Below are 24,051 nucleotides of genomic sequence, written 5' to 3' on the forward strand. Positions count from 1 at the left end.
CACACACAGTAGGTAATATGAGTGGACACTGAACTCTGCGTAGTCTTCCAGGCTGCGTCTCCAGAGACCGCTTTTTGGGTTTATATGCTGTCTACATAGTCAGCACAGTAGGATTTGAGACCGCCCCTGTATCCACATTAATGGCATCATGATCAGCCTGGAGCTGCGCTGTGAAACACACTCAAACACACACTCAGTGCCCGACACGGTTGGAGTCATTAGCCCGCTGCCATGCACTTCCACTCTCTCCCGTAGATGTCACGGGCTGGCATACGTGGAAACACCACTCACTCACTCCCGATTTGAGACCAGTTGCAACACGGAGTGACATGAAACGAGCACCGCTACTCACCGGAGCTAACTTTTTTCCACACTACTGTTTTTTTCTCTCCCGTTCGGCTAGTTTTCTAGCTGCTTGAGCTAACCGTACACCGGGCTGTTTTAATGTAATTATCCACACGACTTCGCCATCGTCCTCAAGGATCTTTCGGCTCATGAGGCATCGACGAACACACTCTCCACGTCTTAAAAACTGGGTTTTGAGGCCGACGCCACTAAAATGAAGAAACAATTTAATCGGATGAGACAGCTCGCCAATCAAACAGTTGGCAGGCGAGTACAGATTTCAAGTTTTTATCTGGTTTTGCCATCTCATGGATGGGCACGGACAGCTCTGTCATGGTTTGATATGTTGTTGTTATGTTGTCAAGGAGGCCGAATTAACTAACGTTAAAACATATATTTTCGGTTTAACTCATAGTAGAACAGCAATTATAGCTAAACACTAAACTTGCTTTGTTGTTTGACATTATATACAAATATAACGCAGTTTTTTGATCACAGAGTCAACTTTTTAGATGTTACTTTTGATTTGAATACTAACTGTTTGTATGATTTGTTGCGGCCTCGTTACTGTTTATTTAATACTAAATCTTAACGGGGCAATGCTGTTAGTAAAGCATCAGATAAACTACTGAAGATTAGATATGTCGTATTCTTGAATGAATCATTCTTTTGACTCGAATCTTTACAATGAATTGGTCGGATCTGTTCAAAAGCTCTGAAATTCATCAAGAGCGGTTCTTAGTTCTAGAACTCATTCACTACACATTATTTAGGTTCTAAAACACTTGAGTCATGGCTGAAACAAACAGAACACCTAAATGTGGGATAGATAGATAGATAGATAGATAGATAGATAGATAGATAGATAGATAGATAGATAGATAGATAGATAGATAGATAGATAGATAGATAGAAAACAGCTATTTAAAATTGTAATATTTTGATCAGGCAGTCATTCACAAAATGTTGCAATTCTCGTCTCTTACTGAATTTATATGCTGTTAGATAACGTACCTGATAAACTGTAGATGTGTCTGATTCGTGAACGAATCAAACTATTGTGTCGGATCTTTGCAATGAATTGGTCGAATCTGTTAAAAAACTGGTCTGAACAATTCGTTCAAACCGATTCTTTGTTCTAGAACTCATTCACTACAAATTATATTTAGGTTCTAAAATACTTTATGACTGATACAACATACTAAAAATGACAATAAATACACCTATTTAAAAAGCGTAATATAAATAATGTAATAAAAGCAATATGCGACTACACATTTACTTATTGGAATGTGTACTGTAATATACCACACATATGCTGTGATATTATTCTTGAACCGGTTATAAGAGCTCATACTTTGTATCCTACATTGAATTGGTATGTGCATGGTCATCACTTCTAACTCCTCTGACTGCTGATAATGTCTCAAACTGCATTCTTCACTCTGCTCAGGCTGCTTGAGGGTAAATGGGCCTGATTCTCAACATGCAGGGCAGATGATGATCACAGGTCTCTTAGGGAGGTGTTACTGCTGTAAATCCTTTTTTTTTCTCAAGCCAAACAATAGTTTGTTTACTTCAAGCACTTAAAGCCACCACAAAATCAAAATTTGATGTTTACTGGCGTGAGGGCGGGACAACCTGTCACTGACATGACATTACAGCAACAATATCAAACCATAACAATCCAATCAGTTCCCGATGGACAAAATCAAGTCCTGCCCTACATTTCTTCTTGTTCGAGAAGCAGTTTCACAACTTCTGTTTCATGCCGATTTAGATATAGATTTTAAAATGAGTTTGGATCCGTTAGGCTAACTTTATTGAACAGGGGGGTATTCCAGAAAGCAAGGTTAACTTACCATCACATATACCCTGAACTCTCGGGTTGATTAACCCAAACCTTGCTTACTCGAGGTATGCTGGTTCCGAAAACATGACCGTGAGTATGTTCAGACCACTCAGAGTATGTTCCCGGTTAACACACAAAACATTCTCAACAAAGCAACAAATCGATTATTCACCATGGGAACAGACGCTAAGAAAAAGCGTGCTCCTTTTGTTTAATGGCAATTTACATAACCTACTTAGTGCACATCGTGGCGATTCTAATTAATTGAATGCAGATCCATGTGTGAGATGACAATAAAATAAATATTTTTGAATTGAATTCACATTTAAACATAACCTTGCTATAATGGCGCTTTAGAATTAATATATAATATTGTATATTATATAACTATTTGGTGGTTATGCAATAATTATTTTATATTTTCGTTTAAATAATGTTTATTCACTGAAAATAAGGATTATATTGTTTGTTTGATGCTAATTAATTGAATGCAGATCCATGTGTGAGATGACAATAAAATTAATATTTTTGAATTTAATTCACATTTAAACATTACCTTGTTATAATGGCACTTTAGAATTAATATATAATATTGTATATTATATAACTGTAACTATATAACACAGATAGTTCTATTAATATAACTATATTAATTATATTACACATATCTGAATACCTCTTAAGCAAACTAACCCTGGAATACAACCTGCGCTGGGATACTTACATACCCTCAAAGTTACCTCTGTTTTTGGAACCAAAAGTTGAGGTTATCTGCTTACTTACCCTTAAACATACCCAGGTATGTCACAGCCTGCTTTCTGTAATACCCCCCAGGCGAATAAATAAACTGTATATGTCATGTAGCATTCCTATCTGGGAATTCTTTTCAGTAATCTCGCTAGTTTAGATAGTTTTAGAGATAATAGCACATCTTTTTACAGATCATAGCACATTTGCAGGGAGGAATGCGCCTACCTATCAGCTATTCTCATTTAACTGGTGGTTAACCTGACCTTTAGCATCCATGTCCTCAGCCTCATTCCCTTTAAATGTGTGCAATTCGATCAGCCACCAGAGACTTTGCTAGCCTGGTGACAATAGAGCCGTATAAGATGAGAAATGCCAGTAGCTAGCAGTTTACTGGTGTTCACACTGAGCCCAACCGGGGGCAAGGCCTTTCCCTTTCAGAGGTGATTTATAATTTTGTTGCATTTTGGAATACCAGGAACTTTACAGCCCTCTCCGTATTTCTAGGCCTTGAAAATTACTGTCTTCTGTAAAGAAGGCGGTTCATTTACCAACACATGACAGCCCAGTGTGTTTTCACAAAATGTGTGTGTCAAATTATACATTTAAATGAAGATCTAAATGCTAGCAATGAACTTAAAAAGCATAATTTGGTTTTTAATTCATCCTAATTCAGATATCAAATTACACCAGTAATATTCACAACCATGGATGTCTGTGACTGTGTACTGTCTCAAATATTCATTTTCATATGCCCATGAGCTAAATGAGCTGTTAGGTGCCGTACCTTTGACCTTACATAGAAGTATGAAGCTCTGTAGTGTTCAATCTGTTGTCAGATCATACACACTTCAGCAGTATTATTTAATAAGATGAGGTCTAGTCCACCTGTGACCTGTAATCTTCCCTTTTTTATTTAGTATATTATTTGGAAAGGAACAGAACAGCAAGGGTAGACATACACTACCATTTAAAAGTCTGTAAGATAAAGTGTTTTTTTTTTCAAAGATATTATTACTTTTATTCCGCTAGGATGCATTAAATTGAAAAAAAGTGACAGTAAAGACATTTATAATGTTACAAAAGATTTCTATTTCAAGTACATGCTGTTCTTTTGAACATTCAATTAATCAAAATCGGAAAAAGAGATTGGGGACTCAGTCGTAGAGGATTTTACTTAAGCCACCTTTCCACTATCTCTTACAAGCAACAGACCGGAAGTCATTCAATGCAGAGTATTACAGGAGCTTCGTGGAATTTCAATCATATGCATATGCAGAAATTTTGGATCCGATTTGAGCTTCTGATGCATTGAAATATTTAAACTTCTGCGATTAGACCATTATGCGGCTGCCTGACCCGATGAGATGATGTGTTCTAATCAAAACTATGACTTTCATTCACAAATGAAGATATTTTTAACGAAATCTGAGAGCTTTCTGTCCCTCCATGCAACTACTACTTTGACGCTTTGAAAGTTCATAAAGAGATCGAAAAACTAATCCATATGAATTTAGCAGTTTAGTCCAAAATTTTCTGAAGAGACACGGTCACTTTATTTGATAAACGGACTGAATTAAGGCTTTTATTTACATATAAACATTTATCAACTCACACATCAGTTGTGGAAAACAGAAGCTCAAGCATGTTTGACATGTGAGAACCAATGAGGTTCATTCTCATGTTACACAGCACGTTTGAGCTTCTGCAAGAGCCAATGAGGTTCATTCTCTGTTGTACGCAGCACGTTTGAGCTTCTGCAAGAGCCAATGAGGTTCATTCTCGTGTTACGCAGCATGTTTGCGTTTCTGCAAGAGGTTTGTTCTCACGCATCAAGCATGTTCGGTTGAGCTTCTGTTTATGTGCAATGATCAATGTTTAGATGTGAATAAAAGGCTAAATTAAACCTGATAGGCACAATAGGCACACATTAAATAATATAAATGGATCAAGTCTCTTCAGAAAATGTAGCCTGGATGCCAGCCGAACTTAGCCCCGCCCACAACATTTGAGCTCGGGCAGTTCGGTCTGGACTTGATCCGTAGAGGAGTAATTATGCCCGAACAGAAACTGTTCGGACCAATGAAATTGTCAGGGCGGGCTTTAGACAATGATTTTTACTCCGGAAAAAATGGCATTTGGGGGGTTAAATATGTGTTGGCAGGGCTGCCTGCTAAAATTTGCATTCCTGGGTCTGTATATCACATAATTGGGGTCGCTTCAACCCGCGGACATGGCAAACAACCTGCATACTTGGCAACACAGTGCAGTTGAGTTCTGTTGACATTTGACAACTAACGTTATGCGTCGCTCCGTTGCTCTGATTGGTTGTCGGTCTATCCAATTGAGGTCTTTCCTGGTTCGGTTGAAACACGCCCCATAATCACAGCCCAACGGAGCAGTATCAGACTCATATTCTTACTAGAATTGAGTATGACAACGTCAGGCTACAGAAACCACTAAATTCATATGGATTAGTTTTATGATCTCGTTATGAACTTTTTAAAGCGCTTTTTGAAGTGGTCGTTGCATAGACTGTCAATGGAAGGACAGAAACCTCTCAGATTTCCTTAAAATATCTTTGAAAATGAAAGTCTTAAGGGTTTGGAACAACATGAGCAATTCTGACTTTATTACACGCAATTCTAAAGTTAAATTCTATTGTATAACTCGCAAAAAATATTCTGAGTCAGAATTGCGAGATGTAAACTCATAATTGTGCGATGAAAAGTCGCAATTACCTTTTAAAATGTTTTATTCTGTGGCGTAAACAAGCCTTCCATAAGATACTTTTTTTCAAAGATATTTTTCCCCCCATTTTACTTTTGTTTCTCATGAACAATTCTGTATAGTGCCATTGGTTCAATTATATAATATGAAAACATTAAAGCCAGTCATTGACTATTGTCTTGTAAACACAAATGTTTTACGTGTGGATAAAAGAGATTCAGCTGGAATTCTCATCTCTTCCTGAATTTATTTTGCAAACAATAAATCACTTCAGTGTGATGCAGAAAGCAGACTTGAAGCGGTTGAGGGTCGGACGGACACAGGGAAGGGGGGGTGTTGAGGTGGCCGGGCGCAGGGCTCAGCTGGTCCCATGGTTCCTGTGATTGTGAGGAGGCAGTACACTGTGTTCGGCATGCAGCCCCTCAAAGGAAATCTCTCCTTATTCTTTTTTAAACAGGAAGTCGTACTGAGGAAGTTTCATTTCTATGAATTAAATCAAAGAATCAACTCCGAGGCAGATCCAGCAATGATCTGGGGTTTAAACCGTGTTATGCAAGATTCTATCCGACGATCTAAACTGCACGCTTGAGCATAACACCATCCCAAGGCACATTAGTGCCACGTTACCTCGCAATTTATCAGAAGACTAGAACCACCTGTCAGTTTGCTGATGATGCACATCTATTGTCAGCTCAGGCTTTTCACTGGCCTCGGGTGCTGTTTGTTTCAGCAAAGAGGAAAAGCAAGATTGTGGTCATTAAAGTAAAAGCACGGCTATTTTGATAGCCTGTTACAGAAATCAAGCAGTGAATGCAGAGATTTTACAGTGTTTACCATATCTGCAGTGCTCTTAATCAGCTTTGATTTATCAAATACAAATCTGTTGATGTCAGTATGTAATGGACAAAATGCTTCAGGTCATGTGTTTATTCACTGAAGACAACATACAGATAAAGATAATGTAAGATAAAGTATAATTTTATCGTTAATGGATATTCCTTTTCCCCTTTATATGGCCATCCACAAAATTAGAAAACTAGAAAATAGGATTAAGTGTTAAGTAGTTCACTTTAAAATGAAAAATTAACCCCATGATTTACTCATTCTCAAGCCATCCTACGTTTATATGACTTTCTTTTCTTTTTGATGAACACAATCAGAGTTATATTAATACATTTCCTGACGCTTCCAAGCTTTATAATGGCAGTGACGGGGGCAAATTGAGTTTGAACCTCAAAAAAGTGCATCCATCCATCATAAACATACACACTGCTCCAGGGGGTTAATAAAGGCCTTCTGAAGCAAATCAATGGGTTTTTGTAAGAAAAATATGCATATTTAAAATATTAAAAAGTGAAATATCTAGTTTCTGCCTTCCATATTCAACTTAAAAGCGCGTAACTGGCGCGGCAACGTAGCGTAAGCGCTTTGAACTGCGAGAGGCGTTTTGAAAGGTTGGAAAATGCTTTGTTTTCAATGTTTGAAATGTGCTTGAATTTCGAATATCGTCTTTAAAAATGCTTGATGTTTTTTAGAAACCGTGTGATTAAATAACCTTTATTAAAGATTGAAGAAGTTGTGGCTCATTTGCGCATTACTTTCTGAGTGTCTTGATGTAAAGACATCCTGTCTTGTCAGCAAGCACATCCTGTCTTGTTTTTATCAACAGTTCAACGGGGTACGGGCGTTTTCATGGCGACATTGAGGTGATTACTACAAGATGTAGTTGCGTTTTAAGTGTTATATTCATAATGTAGGCTAAAGACAAGCATGTAGAATACCAAACTCTCTTGTAGTGTTAGACACGATGTAATAGAGCAGGGATGACATCAGGGAAGACTAAGGGTGCATTCACACTTGTCATGTTTGGTTCGATTAAAACGAATCCTGGTGCTGTTTTGAATGTTTTGAACATTTTATGAGCTCTTCGTGAGTTCTCAGCTGGTAAAAATAAAACCATATGTACACGAATAAAATGATCGCGTTTAATCCAGCACACAGCATTGTCTTGAATGTACGGTTAACCAAGCTCCGTCGCAAAATATATGTCATAAAAGCCGACCAATCCGGTTGTGACCGTATCCCTATGCCTTTGGTTCGGTAACTTTAGGTTCGCTGTTAAAAATGCCAGTGTGAATGCTAAGCAGACCAGGACTATATGTTTTGTTTTTGTTTTTTGGTCCGAACCAAATGAACCAAACGAACCGAACTACAAGTGTGAACGCACCCTAATTCGCCACTGGTTCCTTCAAGATTTTCATATATTGTGTTTTTACAATTTATGAATAAAATAAGGTCTGTGTGGTAAACATTGGCGAATACGCTCTACAGCGTAAATTACAAACACCCATATTGAAAATGCTTTATATATATTTAAATTTGGCAAATTGGTCTTCTTGATTTTGACGTCACCCCTGCACCACTCTTATCTTCAGTAATACCCCACTCATTTACTTCAGACAAATATGTGATGTATATGTGGTAGGGATGGGCATTTTTGTCAATTTCTCATTTCGATCATCGAAAGGTCTCAAAAACGAGTACTCGAGTAGGCTACTCGGGGTTCATGTTTTCATGTGCAGGGGGTGGGGCATGTCCGTCATTGAGATAATGAAAACTGTTATGAAAATGGTTGTTGACAAATACAAACGTGACATGAAAACAGGTATATGAAAACATGAACATATAAAACAAAAAATAACTGCTAGATTATGATGCATAAATGTCTTTGAAAAAGAAACATCTTTATAAAATGACCGTCTCAAATAACCAAGTCAGTAATATCGAGCATTGCATTTGAGCTGAAACATGGAAATAACACCACCCTGCAGAGCTTGCTAGCTGGTTAATACACTCAACCAAACGCACCCTATATCAATATTAATATGAAGATTAATATGAACCTATTACGACATAAATCAACACAAAAGGACGTGAATGCGCACGTGAACTTCAGCGTGCTAGATTTTGCAGGCTATGGTTTGAAACGGAACATTTTGAATGCGCTCTTCCCTTAACAACGCTGATACACGGACAACGAAAGCACACAGAAACAACATTTTATTAAAATTGTGTTCTCATTATAATGCCTTGACAGATTGACTCTGCACATCATGCACTTCATTTTATTATTCATGATCGAAGCGTTTACAGAGATCACTGGGCGTTTTCGAACTCATAACGAAAAACAACTTTAAATAAACTATAGGTCTACTGTTAAAAAATACGAGAACAGTATAGCACTGCTGCATTACTAATATCAATGATTCTGAGAAAGAAATAGCCTATCTAAAAAGAATATCTGTCTCTAAACCATGTTGAGCTCGAGCATTAAAGGGTTAGTTCACCCAAAAATGAGAATTCTGTCATTAATTACTCACCCTCATGTCGTTGGACACCCGTCAGACCTCCGTTCATATTCGGAACACAAATGAAGATATTTTAGTTGAAAGCTGATGCTGAGAAAGGCTTCAGATAGGCCTCCATTGGCATTCAGTACATTTATACTCCCAAGACCCATAAAAGGCACTTAAAACGTCGTTACAAAGTCCATCTCACCACAGTGGCTCTACAATAATTTTACGATGCGACGACAATAGTTTTTGTGCGCAAAAAAAAATCTAAATAACACCTTTATCCAACTTGTTCTCGACTTCCGTGTGTGCCTCCACGACGCATGCGCGAGAATATGACGTAGCGCCGGCTTTCGGGAATCTATGAAATACACACTTAAGCCCCATTTTGAGCACTACGCCGAGACCTAAAGCACGATCAATGTAGAATCCAACAGCTTAGACACGCGCGTCTTCCTCTGCTCGTAAACAAATCGCTTCTGGGTCATGTGTCCGAACACTGGGTCTGCGTCATATTCTCGCGCATGCGTCGTGTCAAAAGATTAAAAAGGTATAGCAAAACACTGTTTTAATGTAGTTAATGCATTAATGCATACAAATACAGTTTACAGATTAGAAAAAAATTTGTAAGGTTTCGTTAAATGATCCATTTGAATTACATTCGTATTAAAATTTGTGTATGCTTAAATATAGATACCAGACTGTTATCCTCTCACTTGCACAAAAACAGATTCCATATTCCTCAAAATGAATAAAAAAAACCCACAGTGGATGGAATACGAACACTGAAGATTTTTTTGAAAGAAATGTAAAAAATCAAATACTTTTATTTAGCAAGGATGCATTAAATTGATCAAAAGTGACAGTAAAGACCTTTACAATGTTGAGCTTTCTATTTGACTTTCTATTAACTTTCTGTTCATAAATTTATCATGGTTTTCACAATTTTTTCTTGAAATATGATTGGAATCACTTCAAAAAGGAAAATAGAGTTAAGTGCAACATGTCATATAGGCTACATACAATTATATGCTTGGGACATGCATGGCTTTTAATAGTGAGGCTTTTGTTTTTGTAAACCGGCTCTCAAAAATTATATAAAAGTGTCTGTTCGGCTTTCAAATGTAAAGATTTATCTGTATCAGCCAACATCTTAATATGCTAGAAATAATAGCAGCATAACTGTTTTCAATTGTGTTCATGAAAAGTAATGTTTCTTGAAGCACCAAATCAGAATGATCTCTGAAGGATCATGTGACACTAAAGACTGGAGCAATGATGCTGAATATTAAAATGGAAACCAGTTCTGTTTAATTCTAATAATATTTCACAATATTAAAAAATCTTACCAAACTTTTGAATGGTATAGTGTATATTTTACATCACAGGAATAAATTAGAGTCAAGTAGAAAACAGTAATTTTGAATTCTAAAACTGTTTCACAATATTACTGTTTTTACTGTGTTTTGATCAAGTGTACAAGGCCTGCAGAAAAAAAATATTTTTGCTGAGCCCTGGAAACCTTTCATTTTCAGCTCTTCTTTATGTGACATCAAGAGCTTGATTCAGACACACACTCAAGATGTTTGGAGTTCAATCTGGATTGGTTGCCGCCTTATAGGCCTTTTTTCTCGTCCTCCTGTGTTAATTGAAAGCAGCTGTCCTCCACTGTCACGAGGTTACAACCGTGCAGTTTTGGCAGAGGGAGGCACTGGGGCTGAGATTTGTGGGTAACATGGCAGACAAAACGAAGACATGAAACGGTACAGAATCAGACTCTTGAGCTTTGACAGAACAGTTTTCCATTATTCAGACCCTGCATTCTGCTTTAACTACTTTAGTCAGGCTCCATTAAGCTAATGCTGATCATCTCTGCTTGATTTCTCCTCAATAATTGCAATGACAATAATTGTTTTATTACTTTTTTCATAACAAAAAGAAAACATAAGGTCTTAAAATTACCATAATTAACTCTAAAGCCAGCTCTGGTGACAGATGTGACCAATATATAAATGGCAAAGGCATGTTTTTACATCTAGAGTTTTAGAATGGATGAAACAAAATAAACTGCATAATCATTAAAAGAGATACAGCTCATTGGCTTTGGGCATGAGCATTCGTTATTAGAACCGGCTAGAGTATAATACATGACAAAAAAATAATGCAATAAACATTAACACACATAAAACAACATAAAATGTAACACAAACATCTTATACAGAACCAGTAACGAAAATAGAAGAAACGTAAGTGTTAAATACAATATAATTCTCTTTTCACCATCAATTCTAAGGGGTTGTATTGTTCTACAGTATCTTACAGTAAAGCTACTTTCATGTTTTATACACTTGCTCAGAAGAAGTTTGGGGTTTTTAAAGATATTAATGCATTTATTCAGCAAGGGCATGTGAAGACATTTATAATTGCAAAATATATTTTTTATTTTTAAGCAGCAAATATTAAGCAGCACAACAATTTGTTAAACATTGATAATAATAATAAAAAAAATTCTTGAACAGCAAATCAGCATATCAAGATGATTTCTGATGGGTTATGTGACACTGAAGACTGCAGTAATGATGCTGAAAATTCAGCTATGCCATCACAGGAATAAAGTAGTTTAAAATATATTTAAATGGAAAACAGTTCTTATAAATTGTAATAATATTTCATAATATAAAAAAATCTTCCCAAACTTTTGAAAGGTATAGTGTATATTGTATGCATCTTACAATTAACCAATTATGTTCTTGTTCCATTACAAACATTTTTGTGTGAATTTATAATTATAATCAGTAGTACTGAATTAATTAATGTTATAACTTTATAATTTACATTTACAATTTATTATACATTTGTAATTATATAATTGTTATATAATGATATAATTGTTATAATTTAAGGAAACTTGATATTTATTGTAAGTGACTGGCTTCCAAGACACTGGGAAAATAAGGCCTTAGATGTAAAACAATAGCACTGTCTTCCTCTTAGAGAACAATTAAGATTTTGTGAGTGTACAGTGAATGTATATACTCTAGATTATGACAGACAAGCTTACACTATTGTGTAACATTTGACATCCTCCATGCTTTCGAATGTTACAGTTGCCACAACAGAAGGTGCAGACACAGAAACGGTCCCACCTCAACACACACAGGAAACATTTCAGCAGCGTTTTATTGCCGCAGACTGTTGTATGCCATTTTTTATATGTTGATGTGAACACGTAGGATCATAAAAATCGACCTGTTCTCACCGTTTTCCCCACATACTTCAGCATATGCGATTAAACATAGTGATGTCCTTTCTGATCTGATCTACAGTAGCAAACACTCAATAACTAACACTGATGAATCAGTAAAAAGATCATTAAGGAGGACAATTTCTAGGTGAGGTCACACAACCTGTCTCTGAGTCATTGTTCTGAAACAGTAGTGTGATAGATGTTTGTGTGTGTGTGTGAACTGAGCTGGTGTTGTCCTCTCACATTCTCTCTGTCTTAGATAGACAGGACATAATCTGTGCCATGGTCAAAGCCCTCTATTAGTTTACTATTAATAGGACCTTAACTATTTGTTCACAAGGCCGACAGTCGACTGCCAAAATTCCCTGGGAAAGTAAATGCCGTTTCGGACAGCTGGTTTTGTTAGACAGATTGTCAGCTGTTGGCTACTCCTAGACTTGACCATTACTAGTGGCTGCATCCGAAAACTGAAAAATGCTTTCCAAGGAATGTAGGCATCAAGGCACGTCCAATTCCAGTGTTAGCTTCACTTCCTGTCTCCTGTGATGCCTTCATCTGATTTTTGAAGGCAGCACAGACGAATCCTTCACTGCCTTTGATATCCCACAATCCTGTGCGTTCCTTTCGGTGACAGTTGAGCTAAATTTTACCAACGTTTTCTGCTTCTGATGTCATTTCTAGTGAGAAATTACAACTGTAGCAATTAAATATTGGATTCGTTTGCAGTAAAGCTCGCTCTATTTTGCTGTAGATCAGTAAACCGTTACACTGCATCAGAAATCTGTCCGAAATCGTTTTGTGCGCAAGCGCAGCGAGGCAACAAGTCAGCTGCCTAAGTTTTCAGATGCATCCAGTGTCTACACTACAGCAGGGGTTCTCAATCCTGTTCCTGGACATCTACCTTCCTGCCCTAATCAAACAACTGAAGCATCTAATTAAGATCTTCAGGAGCACTAGATAATTACAGACAGGCGTGTTGGATCCGGGTTGGACTTTGCAGGTTAGTAGATCTCCAGGAACAGGATTGGGAACCACTGATCTACCGTTTAATTTGTAAACATTATTTTACCACTTTTTAGGGCTGCATGATTTAATGCAATATAAATCAGTAAATATATATTCCGAGAACTTTGTTCTTTTGCACATGAGCTGCTCATGATCCTGTGCTTTAAATGTCTCAGGCTCGATTTGCATTAAATGTTGCTCCATACAAACTCTCATCTCTACATCTGCTCTGAGTTTGCATCACTTAACGTGCATTTGGGAATGCAACATGTTTCAACCATTTTTCCAAACTTGTAATCAGAGGTGCTTATAAACCAGCTGTTGTCAGCAAAAGTGAAACTTTTTTTCTTTTGGCTTTTAGTATGAATATGTTAGCCATACTGTTATCTATAATCTAGTGTGCTCTAAAACAATGAAAAAAATTTGCATTTAGAAGATAAGCATTCAAAACATAAGCATTCAAATTGTATGGTCTCTCACTTCCGCCAGTATGGACACTGATTTTGATGACATCAAGGTGCATTTCAGCTTCTCTTCAGATTTTGTCCAATAAAATGCTCTCTTGAATCTACAGCATCCCACCCCCAAATACACGACGAAGCTTTGGCTAAAATTGGTCACTTGTTCACACATTTACTTCTACATGATGAATGGCATATAGTGCATTATATAGGGAACAATTCAGACAGTGTTAATGCACACACACATACATACATTCTACTCCGGTCCAGAGACACGATAGCACAATGCAAATCATTTGCGCGAGTCGGCGCAGACCAGAAAATGTATCGGACCCATTTGAATTCTGCACAGAATGCTATATTTTAAAGCGATATGAAGGAGATTAGGAGGAGAAACGGTTAGAGATTAGGAGGAAACTGCGGCTTTACTGAGCTCAATGGCTCTGGCTGAGCTGTGATATAAACAAAATTAGGGTTCCCACTCATCCTGGAAAACCTGTAAAATTGATGAAACATTTTCCAGTCCTGGAAAACATGGAACATTAGAAAAAATGCAAAATGTCCTAGAAAAACTGGATAATTTAAACAAAAACAAAAAAACAAAGTTAAAAACAAAGTTTATCGCTGGCCCAAAACAATTACCGTTGGTTGACACGTGAGAGTAGTATTTTCAATGATGATGTCTTGTGTTGCCACTTGCAGCAGTTAGCTAATCCTAAAAACTGCTCAAATGTATGCGGTGCATGTTAACTGGTAAGCAGCTACCTATTTCAGTAACTTGTTAACTATTTCGATGCAATATAAGGTCAATAAGAGATTTATTTTGCAGTGTAGCCAGCTTCATTGATTAAAACAGGAGTTTTCACAACAGTGCTGAACTCCGTGAGCTTACGCTGAAGTGATTAACAGCTGCAATGATTTAAACGGAACAACCTTTGCTATCTTTATAAAGGCCGCTACATACTCCGCAAGAACAGAGAAAAAAGTTCTCGCTCCTAGGACTGCGAGAACAAAATTACTTCATTTTGTTCTCGCCAGGGATCGACCGTTACAGATTTTTTAGTGCCGATACCGATGTTTTTCATCAGCCTTAAGGCCTGTTCACACCGGGACGATTTCCGCGCATGTTTATCGCCGACGTTTAACGCCTTGTGACTAAACAAAGGGCGCCAATGTGAGTGTGCACACCGACGTGCAAAACGGCAGGCGTAAAAGCGTCATTTAAAAAAAAAACGCCTCGGTTCGTTTTTTTATTTTGACGCAGCGTGTTAAAAACTGGCCGACCAATGAGATCAGCGCTTTTGTTCACGTGCCTGGAGCTGCTGAAATGACAGTAAAACACGACTTGGTGGCGCTCAAGCACAAAACGGTCTTGCCGATCACACATTGATACGACGAAGAAGTAGTAAGTAGACAAAGAAGAAGATGAACTGCTAATGCTGCTTGCCAGTTAGCAAAAAGGCTTGCCAGTTACCCAATATCTGTGGTTTTGGCAAGCACGTAAATACTGTCTCTTCGTCTTCTGTGTGACAAGCGATTGTCAGAAGCATAAAGTGCCGCGGCACCACCTTGTGTACCGCGAGCGCATCGACTGAATGTGCACGTTCACTCGACGCATTGCCAGTGGAAATCGCTTGGGTGTGAACACTCAAGACGCGCCGAAAAAACGTCACGAAAAATGCTAGCGATAAGCACGCGCGATATTCGTCCCGGTGTGTACAGGCCTTTAGCCAATGACCGATACAGGCTGCCGATTTTCTTGAGCTGATATTTGGAGCCGATACTTCTTTTGCTCCCTCTATTTACATCATAAAAATGACACAATGATCATGACTCGTCTTAATTTAAAAAAGGAACATTTATTGTACAAAAAAAGCAATATTTAACAAATAGTAAAAAAAGGTAGAACAAGTAAAAAAAGAGTTCAGTGCTGAAAATAAATTCTGAAAATAAATATTTAAGCATAAATAAAATAATTACACTACTGGAGGAGGGGCAGCGCGCGCTCTCTGCACGTTCTCTCAGCAACACATACGAGTGCGTCCTGTCACAAAAGCAGCACAGTCCGTTTCTACGGTAAAAAATTGCTTTGGCGACTGCCAAAAAACGCAAGTTGTCGCGGCCGGTGTTGATTCTGTGGCAACTTATAGTTGTTTTGAAGAGAAGATTCCCCAGCTCTGCTAGTGGGGGGAGGGGCAGTGCATGAACTGCAGCGTCTCCAGCAGCACAGAGCTGCCTGTGGACGCCTGTCTGTAAATAAGGCCGGGAAAAAAATATCGGCGAACACAGCAGCCTTGTATCGGCCGATGCCGATACACGTAAAAAACGCAAATATTGGCCCGATATATTGGCCGGCCGATATATCGGTCGAACAATAGTTCTCGCAGCCCTGGTTTGGGAGTTCTCGCAGCTCATTCTCGACACATCATCTGAGCAGAACTTTTTTCTTGTGGGTGTCCGAGAACTATTGTGTGATTGTAGTTTTGTCGTAATGTATGATTTAAGAGCTCATATTAATATCTGATTGTATAGTTAAGCCATGGCAATAGACCATGGAAGCTTGTTTCTGCCACTGAATAAAAAAATTAAAAAAGGTAAAAAATAAAAAATTGCAACTTTATCTCACAATTACATTTGTTTTCTCGCAATTGCGAGTTTACATAATTGTGATATAAAGTCAGAATTGTGAGATATAAACTCACAATTGCGTGTTATAAAGTCACAATTGCGTGCATATAATTAAAACATGATTAAACAGGGCTGCGCGTTTCAAGGCACTTTAGTGGGCCTTTAAGGGCTCGCTGTGTTTTTCCACCAAAATAAAAGCTTAATGTATGGTTTAATTTTTTAAATTAAAGAAATTAAGACAACCTTAAATATTAATATTGTCATTTTATTTTATTTTACTTTTATTTTTCTTAATTCATTCTACAGTGAAATTTTGTTTTTATTTAGTAATAATAATAGTAATAATGATAATTTATTATTATTAGTATAGTCACAAAACTTTAGCCAAACTGTGCAGCCCTACCAACAACAAGCACAGCAAATCTGTAGGTTTTTTATTATTGTATTTTAAATTGCAATCACTTATCAGAAAGAGATTTTTAGAACTTTTTTCCCCCAAAGTTGTTCAGCCCTACTTTAAATGTAGGTTTTTGTACACTGTGTCTTTTAAATAAATATTGGATTCGTTTCTAATGATCTGTTGACTTCTTTTTCAGAGCGGAGAAAACCGAGGTCCTCAGTGATGACCTGTTACAGGTGACTGCTTTCATTTCCATCTCTGTCTCCTGTTCTTTGGCTCTGATCTATCTTGGTGGGAAACTAGTGAGTCACTGGTTTGGGAAAGGTGAACTCATTGATGTCAAGCAAATACATTCCATGCACTTTATTTTTGTCACATTAGACAGAATGTTCTCTTCTGAATAATCACAAAATGGTTTGCGTCACACTGAGTCTTTTGCTTTTGCTCTCTTTATATGTGAATTTGTCCCCAGTGAAAGTTTTGTTGCTATGGAAACTGTGCCAAAACAACCTTCTAGAAATATAGGAACAGGATTCATTATCTGAACTTCCACCAATATTGTGTCCGCTAGCTTTTTTGACAGCTTGTTTATTGCTCTTAGCCGGCTGCGTCTAAAATTATCTCCTGAGATGTTTGGACGCATCAAGCGAGAATTATGCTGACATCCCCCCCGTGGCACTCAGAGGGGCTCGCTTTTTATTCTGGGTTCTGCATGGTGCTCGAGGAGGATCACAGCAGTTTCCCATCACCCCGTTCTCAGCTGTCTGGACACCCATGTTACTTCAGGGCTTCTACACTCGTGTCACTCACAGATGCATTCTGGGGACATTTTTGACAATCTTGAGCATCTAGATAGTGGCATCCTTCCAATTTGAACCACATCCAGTTTTTCCCTAATCGCTTGTCCGGACAGGACGTGCCTGCGATTTTAATTTCGCCAATGACTAATCAGTATTATAGTGGTGTTTCCCCGTTTTCTGAACATTGTATAATATGTTCCATTACAAAAAAAATCTATAGCTCATTGTTTCTGTGTTTAGTCTGCCCTTTGCTCGCCAGTTTTTAGTCTGTGATGGCAACAGGCAAACATTTAAATACCTCTCACACCAGATAAACCAAACAACTCCCTTCGAACAGGATCTCCCTCAGCAGAAAAAGCTCTGACAATAACAGTCAGTGATTCCCCTTGTTCCCGTGCCAGGTGGCGGGCCTCTGCGCGTTCTCATGCCGGAGACGCCTGAGCGGAATGTACGCTTGACCCAGCTGCGTTGGGACGGCTGTGAGGGAATGTTGTGACGTAAAGGAGGCAGAGAAGTGTGAGGAGGTGGTTATCTCCTCTCCCAGCCTGTGGAATTCCTGAACTGGGCTGTTTTTGGAACATGAGTCAGTTTTTTTTTTTTCTTTCGGATCTCTTTTCTCTTCCTCACTGTTTGTTCAGTCATACCGCTCTCACAGTTCTGAAGTGACATTCTTGCATGGTTGTTTTTAGGGCTGACATGTGTTCGAGCAGGCCTGCCCTGCTCACATAAAAAAGCTGACTTGTCTGTCATGACTCTAGTTGTGGACCTCTGTTCTGACAAAATTTATAAGATGACACGACTCACTTTTTTTTTTACTTATTGCGGGTGGAATAAATAAGATAATAAAATAAAAAAATGTAAATGCCTGTCAAATCCAAAATCAATACAACCGAACATTGTACTTTGATCATTTTGTCAGGTCTTCTAGAGTAATACATTATTAATATAATTTATCAGTTTATAAATGTTGGCACAGTTCATTAATGATCAGATGTCTTCAAATCGGTCTGACAATCCTATCAAGCAATATTTGCAAAATACTTTCTGCTGTAGACATTTTTATTGGTTTAGATCATTTTTGTCAAATAATTGCTTGTCTTTACTGAATTTAGCTTTTATCAGTAGAATGGAATATGCTTCGTCTTTCATAGACATAAAAATTGTCTTTCCTGCATGAATATTTTGCAATATATTTAAAATAATTATTGTTGCAATTTGCAACCTCACCACTAAGATGCCGCTAAAATGTACACACTGCACCTTTAAGTTTTCTTTTAAGTTTTGTTAATCTGTGCAATCTTTTTTTACGGACTGCGATGCGTTTCCACCACTATCAACATAGCAAATCTATGACGACCTCTGCTTCTCAGAACCTAGAAAATGTGACACGGGTCCATCGTCATTGGCACCCCTTTTTATATTACAGATTGAAGTTAATAAAAATAAAAAAAGAGGGTCTGGTCTGCATCTGTATTTTCTATTTATGACATCCTAGTGTTGAGCTCAGGCATCTAAATCTTAGGCATCCCAACAGGGCAGATGAGTCATACTTGTCTTTTTTTTGTAACATAACATATCTTTTTCATGCCTCCTAAGGGAGTGGTGTAATAAATCATGCTTGACCTTACCCCACCCTCAAGACTGAAAAGTGTTCTTTTGTATCAGCAACACTTGTTAATTGACACAAACACTCAGACTGTAATGTCTAGTGTAAGACAATCTGAAGGCTATGATGCAAGGAATTTATGAAATCTGTTTCATCTCACAGAGGCTTGCCATGCTTTATTACGGTACATAACAAGCCTTAGGCATTTTTACAGGCTGTTTACTTTCAACACAATGCATATAGGCATTGAGCGGTAGCCATGGCTCAATATGGATTGTGGGCTGTTATTGATGTTTTGTTTTATCCTGCACAGATTGAGCGGCGTATGGAATTGGTGCGAGTTATTTCGCACAACACGCACAAAAGAATGACTGCGTGTTTGCAGGGGCAGATAGGCACCGATGCAGAGAAGAGACATGTAAGGGCATAACAGTGCTTATGACTGCACAAAACATCAGTCTTCACTTATCTTTTTTCTGCTTGGATTTGCATGTAATGTTGCACAAACTGTCTGTTTTTCTGTCACAGAAAAAGCTTCCACTAACAACGCTGTCACAGGCCATGCAGGACGGTGGGAACCAGCTGGGGGAGGAGTCTCTGATTGGGTAATTGGACTGCATCAACATTTACATTTTAAATTTAAAACGATTTCCCCTTAAATCTGGTTCTTTAGATTTTTCATGGATAAGCTCATTGTATCATACAAATGAGATAATGGTACAAAAGAACAGGATATTGCTGATCTTGAGTCACACATTTCTAAAAACCACCACAAGTGCTGGTATATTAGAGGTTTTGTACATGTGTTGTTGTGTCAATGCACTTTTAACTTATTCCAAAAGTTTGGGGTCAGTAAGATTTTAGGAAATTCATTCAGCAAGGATGCATTAAACTGATCAAAAGTGAGAGAAAATAAATACTTTTATTCTTTTTTCAAAGGATTTCTATTTCAAATAAATGCTAATTTGAGTTAATTCTGAAAAAAAAAATGTTCACCATTTCCCCAAAAATATTAGCACAACTGTTTTCAACATTGATAATAAGAAATGTTTTTTGAGCACAAAATCAGCATTTTAGGGTACGTTTACACGACAACGATGTACTAAAAATGGAAACGTTTTTCCTTTGCGTTTTTCATTTACAGACGACACCACTGTCAAACGATCTCTGTTCACATGGATTCACAACGATTAAAATGCTGTATTATTCATGCCAGGCCAGTAGTTGATGTCACTTTGTAAAGGAACACTATGCCACTTTTTTGTAGTTTACGCTGAAATGATAACAGCATTGTTTTCAAAAACTTGAACTTTAAAAACCTGTTTTCAAATGTTTGGGTTTTACGGCCACCAAAACGCTGTTGTCGTTTAAATGAACAGCCAAAATGGAAAAAAAGGTTTTAGTTGAAAACGGTGTTGTGTAAACGGACCCTTGTAATGATTTCTGAAGACTGAAGACTGGAGTAATGACTTCTGAAAATTCAGCTTTTCAAAATATATTAAAATAGAAAACACTTATTTTAAATAATAATATTTCAAAATAAGTTTTTACTGTATTTTTGATTAAAAATAAATGCATCCTTGATGAGCATAATGCAGAGTTTACAATTTTAGGCCTGATTTTTCACTCGCCAACAGGTTTTGGAAACAGAAACAGAAACAAAACACACACATTTGCTTGACCAGCCGTAAAATTATTTATTTACCACCAACTTTTGAGAACTCCAGTCTCACGCAATCGTGATCTTGCGTTATTTCCTTGTCACTTCTCGCTTATGTTTGGTTGTTAAACGTAGTTTGTGGACGAGACAGAGTTGTCGGCGATTCTTCATATTGTAAAGTCATGCAGTGTGAAACCCCCTGTCGCTGGTCCAATGCACAATGTGAGCAGCAACTGAATGCTACCCCAGAAAGTCGTGCAGTGTGAAAAGTACCGTGATCTGACGAGCTTGAAAATCAAGCCGTGTGAACTCTGCATTAGAGACTTCTTTCAAAAAGCTTACCAACCACAAACTTTTATGGTAGTTTATATTCAGTATATTTTATTCAGAAAAATGATGGAGATGTGCGGAGATACCGAGAACAGACTGGCATCTGAGCTAATGCAGCACGAGGTGAACATTGAGAAGGAGATCTTAGACCCCCTCAATCAGCTAGCAGAGGTATGAACTATGCATGCTAATTTCCCCAATTTCACATTTAGGTCCTTTGCTATCATCCAACACCCACTAGCAAATCTTAAAATGAATGTCAATTTAAAAACAAACAGTTTTTAGTGTTTAATTTATTTACTTAGACAAAATAGTATAGAATTATGATATCCGCCATGTATTGGTTAATGGACATATGACTAGAATGATCAAAATGGGCCAGAATGTTAATATTGATAAATTGATTTTTCAGGTGGACATTCCTAACATCCTGAAACAGAGGCGACAGTTAGCCAAGCTGGTTCTGGACTATGACTCTGCCCGAGCAAGGTAAAGTTTCTATCATACATCTCAGGTACATTATATCATAACTCTAGTTTTACCCAGTTTGCAACTAAAACGGTGTCTTCACAGGTGGTTGCAGGCAACCAAGTCGATAATCTCAGGAACAAACACACAAGCACTGACAGCCAAAGCAGACTCACTTAAAGAAGAAGTCGACGAAGCTATGAACAAAATGGAGCTGTGTAAGGTACTGATGTGCAAACAAGCCTAAACATGCCTTAACCCTACGAGTCGCTTAGTTATGGATTTTACACCAACATAAGATAGCAGGGGCGTAAGAACGATCTGAAAGATGTGGGGGAGCGGGACACATTATACACCTCATTTGCTTGGTTCATGAATATTAAATAGATTACATAACATTTGCTCTGTTCTCCTAGCTGATTTGTTGGAAGGAAGCCTAATAGGTGCTAGTCATTGGAGCGTTGTTCAGCCAAGCAAAATGAAATGCTCAAAATATAAGGTTTATGATGAATTGGGGGGTGAATTTTGATATTTCTAAAAGTAATATACACTACTGTAAAATTACTTTTTTAGCAAGGATGCATTAAATTGATCAAAAGTGACAGAACTGAACTTTTGAACAGTAGTGTAGGTGTATATTGTACAAGTGAATATTCAACATCCTTTTCTGTCTTTATTTAAAATCCTTTAAATTAAAGATTTCAAATAAGACCAGACATCAGTCTGCTAAATCCAAAGTTCATCAGCCGATGGCAGAACCATCAAGCTGCTAGTCAGCCAAATGATGACTGATTTATGATGCAGCGGTTGTTATATCCGAAAAATCCGATGTGTAATCAGTACAGCCTTCATAGAGAGATTTTACTTTCTGACTGCATAGTCATTTTTGTTAAGTGGAGACATGAAATAAGGTCTCGATTCAAACCAGCGTCAACCACATGAGCAATTAAGGCTCAACGTGTGTGTTCCTGTACAGTACAGATTTGATTGCCAGTGAACACATTACTGATACATTGTATAGCTTGAGTATAAGTCAATTTGAATAAAAGCATCTGCCAAATGCATAATGGATTGTGTCAAGAGCATGTGGTTAACCGCTGTGCTTGTTTTCTGTAATATCCAATTTCTCTGTCTGCACAGTCAGAATCACACCAATAGTTTCAATCGTGTTAATTTTTTTTTTTAAGGATCAACTTTCAGCAGACATGTACAATTTCTTCTCAAAGGAGGCAGACTATGCCCGCCACTATGTAATGGTAAGAAGCGTTTTGTTTGTCATCCATGGGTTCAATAACTCAGTTGCTATGTTTATCCCTGTTCAGTTCCATGTTTTTTCTGCCCATTGTTCATTCTGTTGGGCGTCTTTCCTTCCTCAATGTCTTCTCTGTTCTCAGTTATTAGAGGCACAAGCTGATTACCACAGAAAATCTCTCACCTTGCTCGAGAGCGTCCTGCCAACCATTCAAGCTCAACAAGGTGACGGCACAGTTTCTTATTGCTGTGTAACTGAAATAAGTACCTGATTTAGTGACTAATAGGTATCTGCAAAGCTACATATTTTGGATGACATGGGGGTGAGTAAATTATCAGGAAATTTTCATTTTAAAGTGAACTAATCCTTTAAAGAGATAGTTCACCCAAAACAAAGTTTTTCATAATTTCTTCATATTTCCTATTTCTTCTGTAGAACATAGAACAAGTTATTTAGAAGAATGTTTCTACTACGTTTGTCCTGACTTGTATTAACAATAAAACACTTCTGCAGAAGAAAGAGAGTCATTCTGGTTTGGAATTACATGAGGATGAATAAATGATGACACAACTTTTTAAGTCAACTATTCCTTTAAGGAAGCCTTGTATAATTAAAGGGATGTGAAAATTTTCATCATTTACTCACCCTGAACCTATATGACTTTCTTCTGCTGAACACAAAAGGAGGCATTTTGAAGAATGTTTCCCATTGACTTCGGTTGTATTTCTTTTGTCCATAAAATGCAAGTCAATGGTAACCAAAACTGTTTAGCTGCCAACATTCTTTAAAATGTTTTCCACAGAAGAAAGTCATACAGGTTTGGAACAACATGAGGGTGACGGAATTATCATCTAAGGGTGAACTATGTTTAAGCAGGTTTTGGACGTCAAAGACATCAATCTGAAGAGACATGATTTATTTCACAATTTAAAGACAAACACACTAATTAAAGCACTACTGCAAAAAATATAAGAACTAAAAATATTGTAAGAACATCTATAAACTATTAAACTGACTAATCAGTTAGTTGGTTGTTAGATGAGTAGCCATCTGTAGTGACTAATGTAGAGACAGTATATCAAACGAAAACTATGTGAATTTAGCCTGATGTTGCGTTCCAGTATTTTTCTGTGCAGTCCTCAGAGGCACTTAATTGTTTTTGCTCTC

At 37.5% G+C, this 24,051-nt stretch overlaps 1 protein-coding gene across 2 annotated transcripts in view; it reads left to right on the top strand.

Annotated features, from left to right (window-relative positions):
• The first annotated feature begins 109 nt into the window (after positions 1-109).
• arhgap17a (Rho GTPase activating protein 17a) overlaps positions 110-24,051 on the top strand; it is a 38,058-nt gene continuing 14,116 nt past the window's right edge. Inside the window, exons 1-9 of one of the 2 annotated variants that reach the window (XM_079845651.1) lie at positions 110-612; positions 16,965-17,004; positions 19,488-19,592; positions 19,703-19,779; positions 21,224-21,335; positions 21,577-21,653; positions 21,738-21,855; positions 22,820-22,888; positions 23,027-23,108. In XM_079845651.1, coding sequence (XP_079701777.1) covers positions 560-612; positions 16,965-17,004; positions 19,488-19,592; positions 19,703-19,779; positions 21,224-21,335; positions 21,577-21,653; positions 21,738-21,855; positions 22,820-22,888; positions 23,027-23,108 — 733 coding nt within the window. In that variant the 5' untranslated portion in view covers positions 110-559. The remainder of the gene's footprint in view (positions 613-16,964; positions 17,005-19,487; positions 19,593-19,702; positions 19,780-21,223; positions 21,336-21,576; positions 21,654-21,737; positions 21,856-22,819; positions 22,889-23,026; positions 23,109-24,051) is intronic. The other variant, XM_079845652.1, reaches the window with a different exon arrangement.

The sequence above is a fragment of the Gobio gobio genome (assembly GCF_949357685.1).
Source record: "Gobio gobio genome assembly, chromosome: 20".
NCBI classification, from domain to species: domain Eukaryota; kingdom Metazoa; phylum Chordata; class Actinopteri; order Cypriniformes; family Gobionidae; genus Gobio; species Gobio gobio.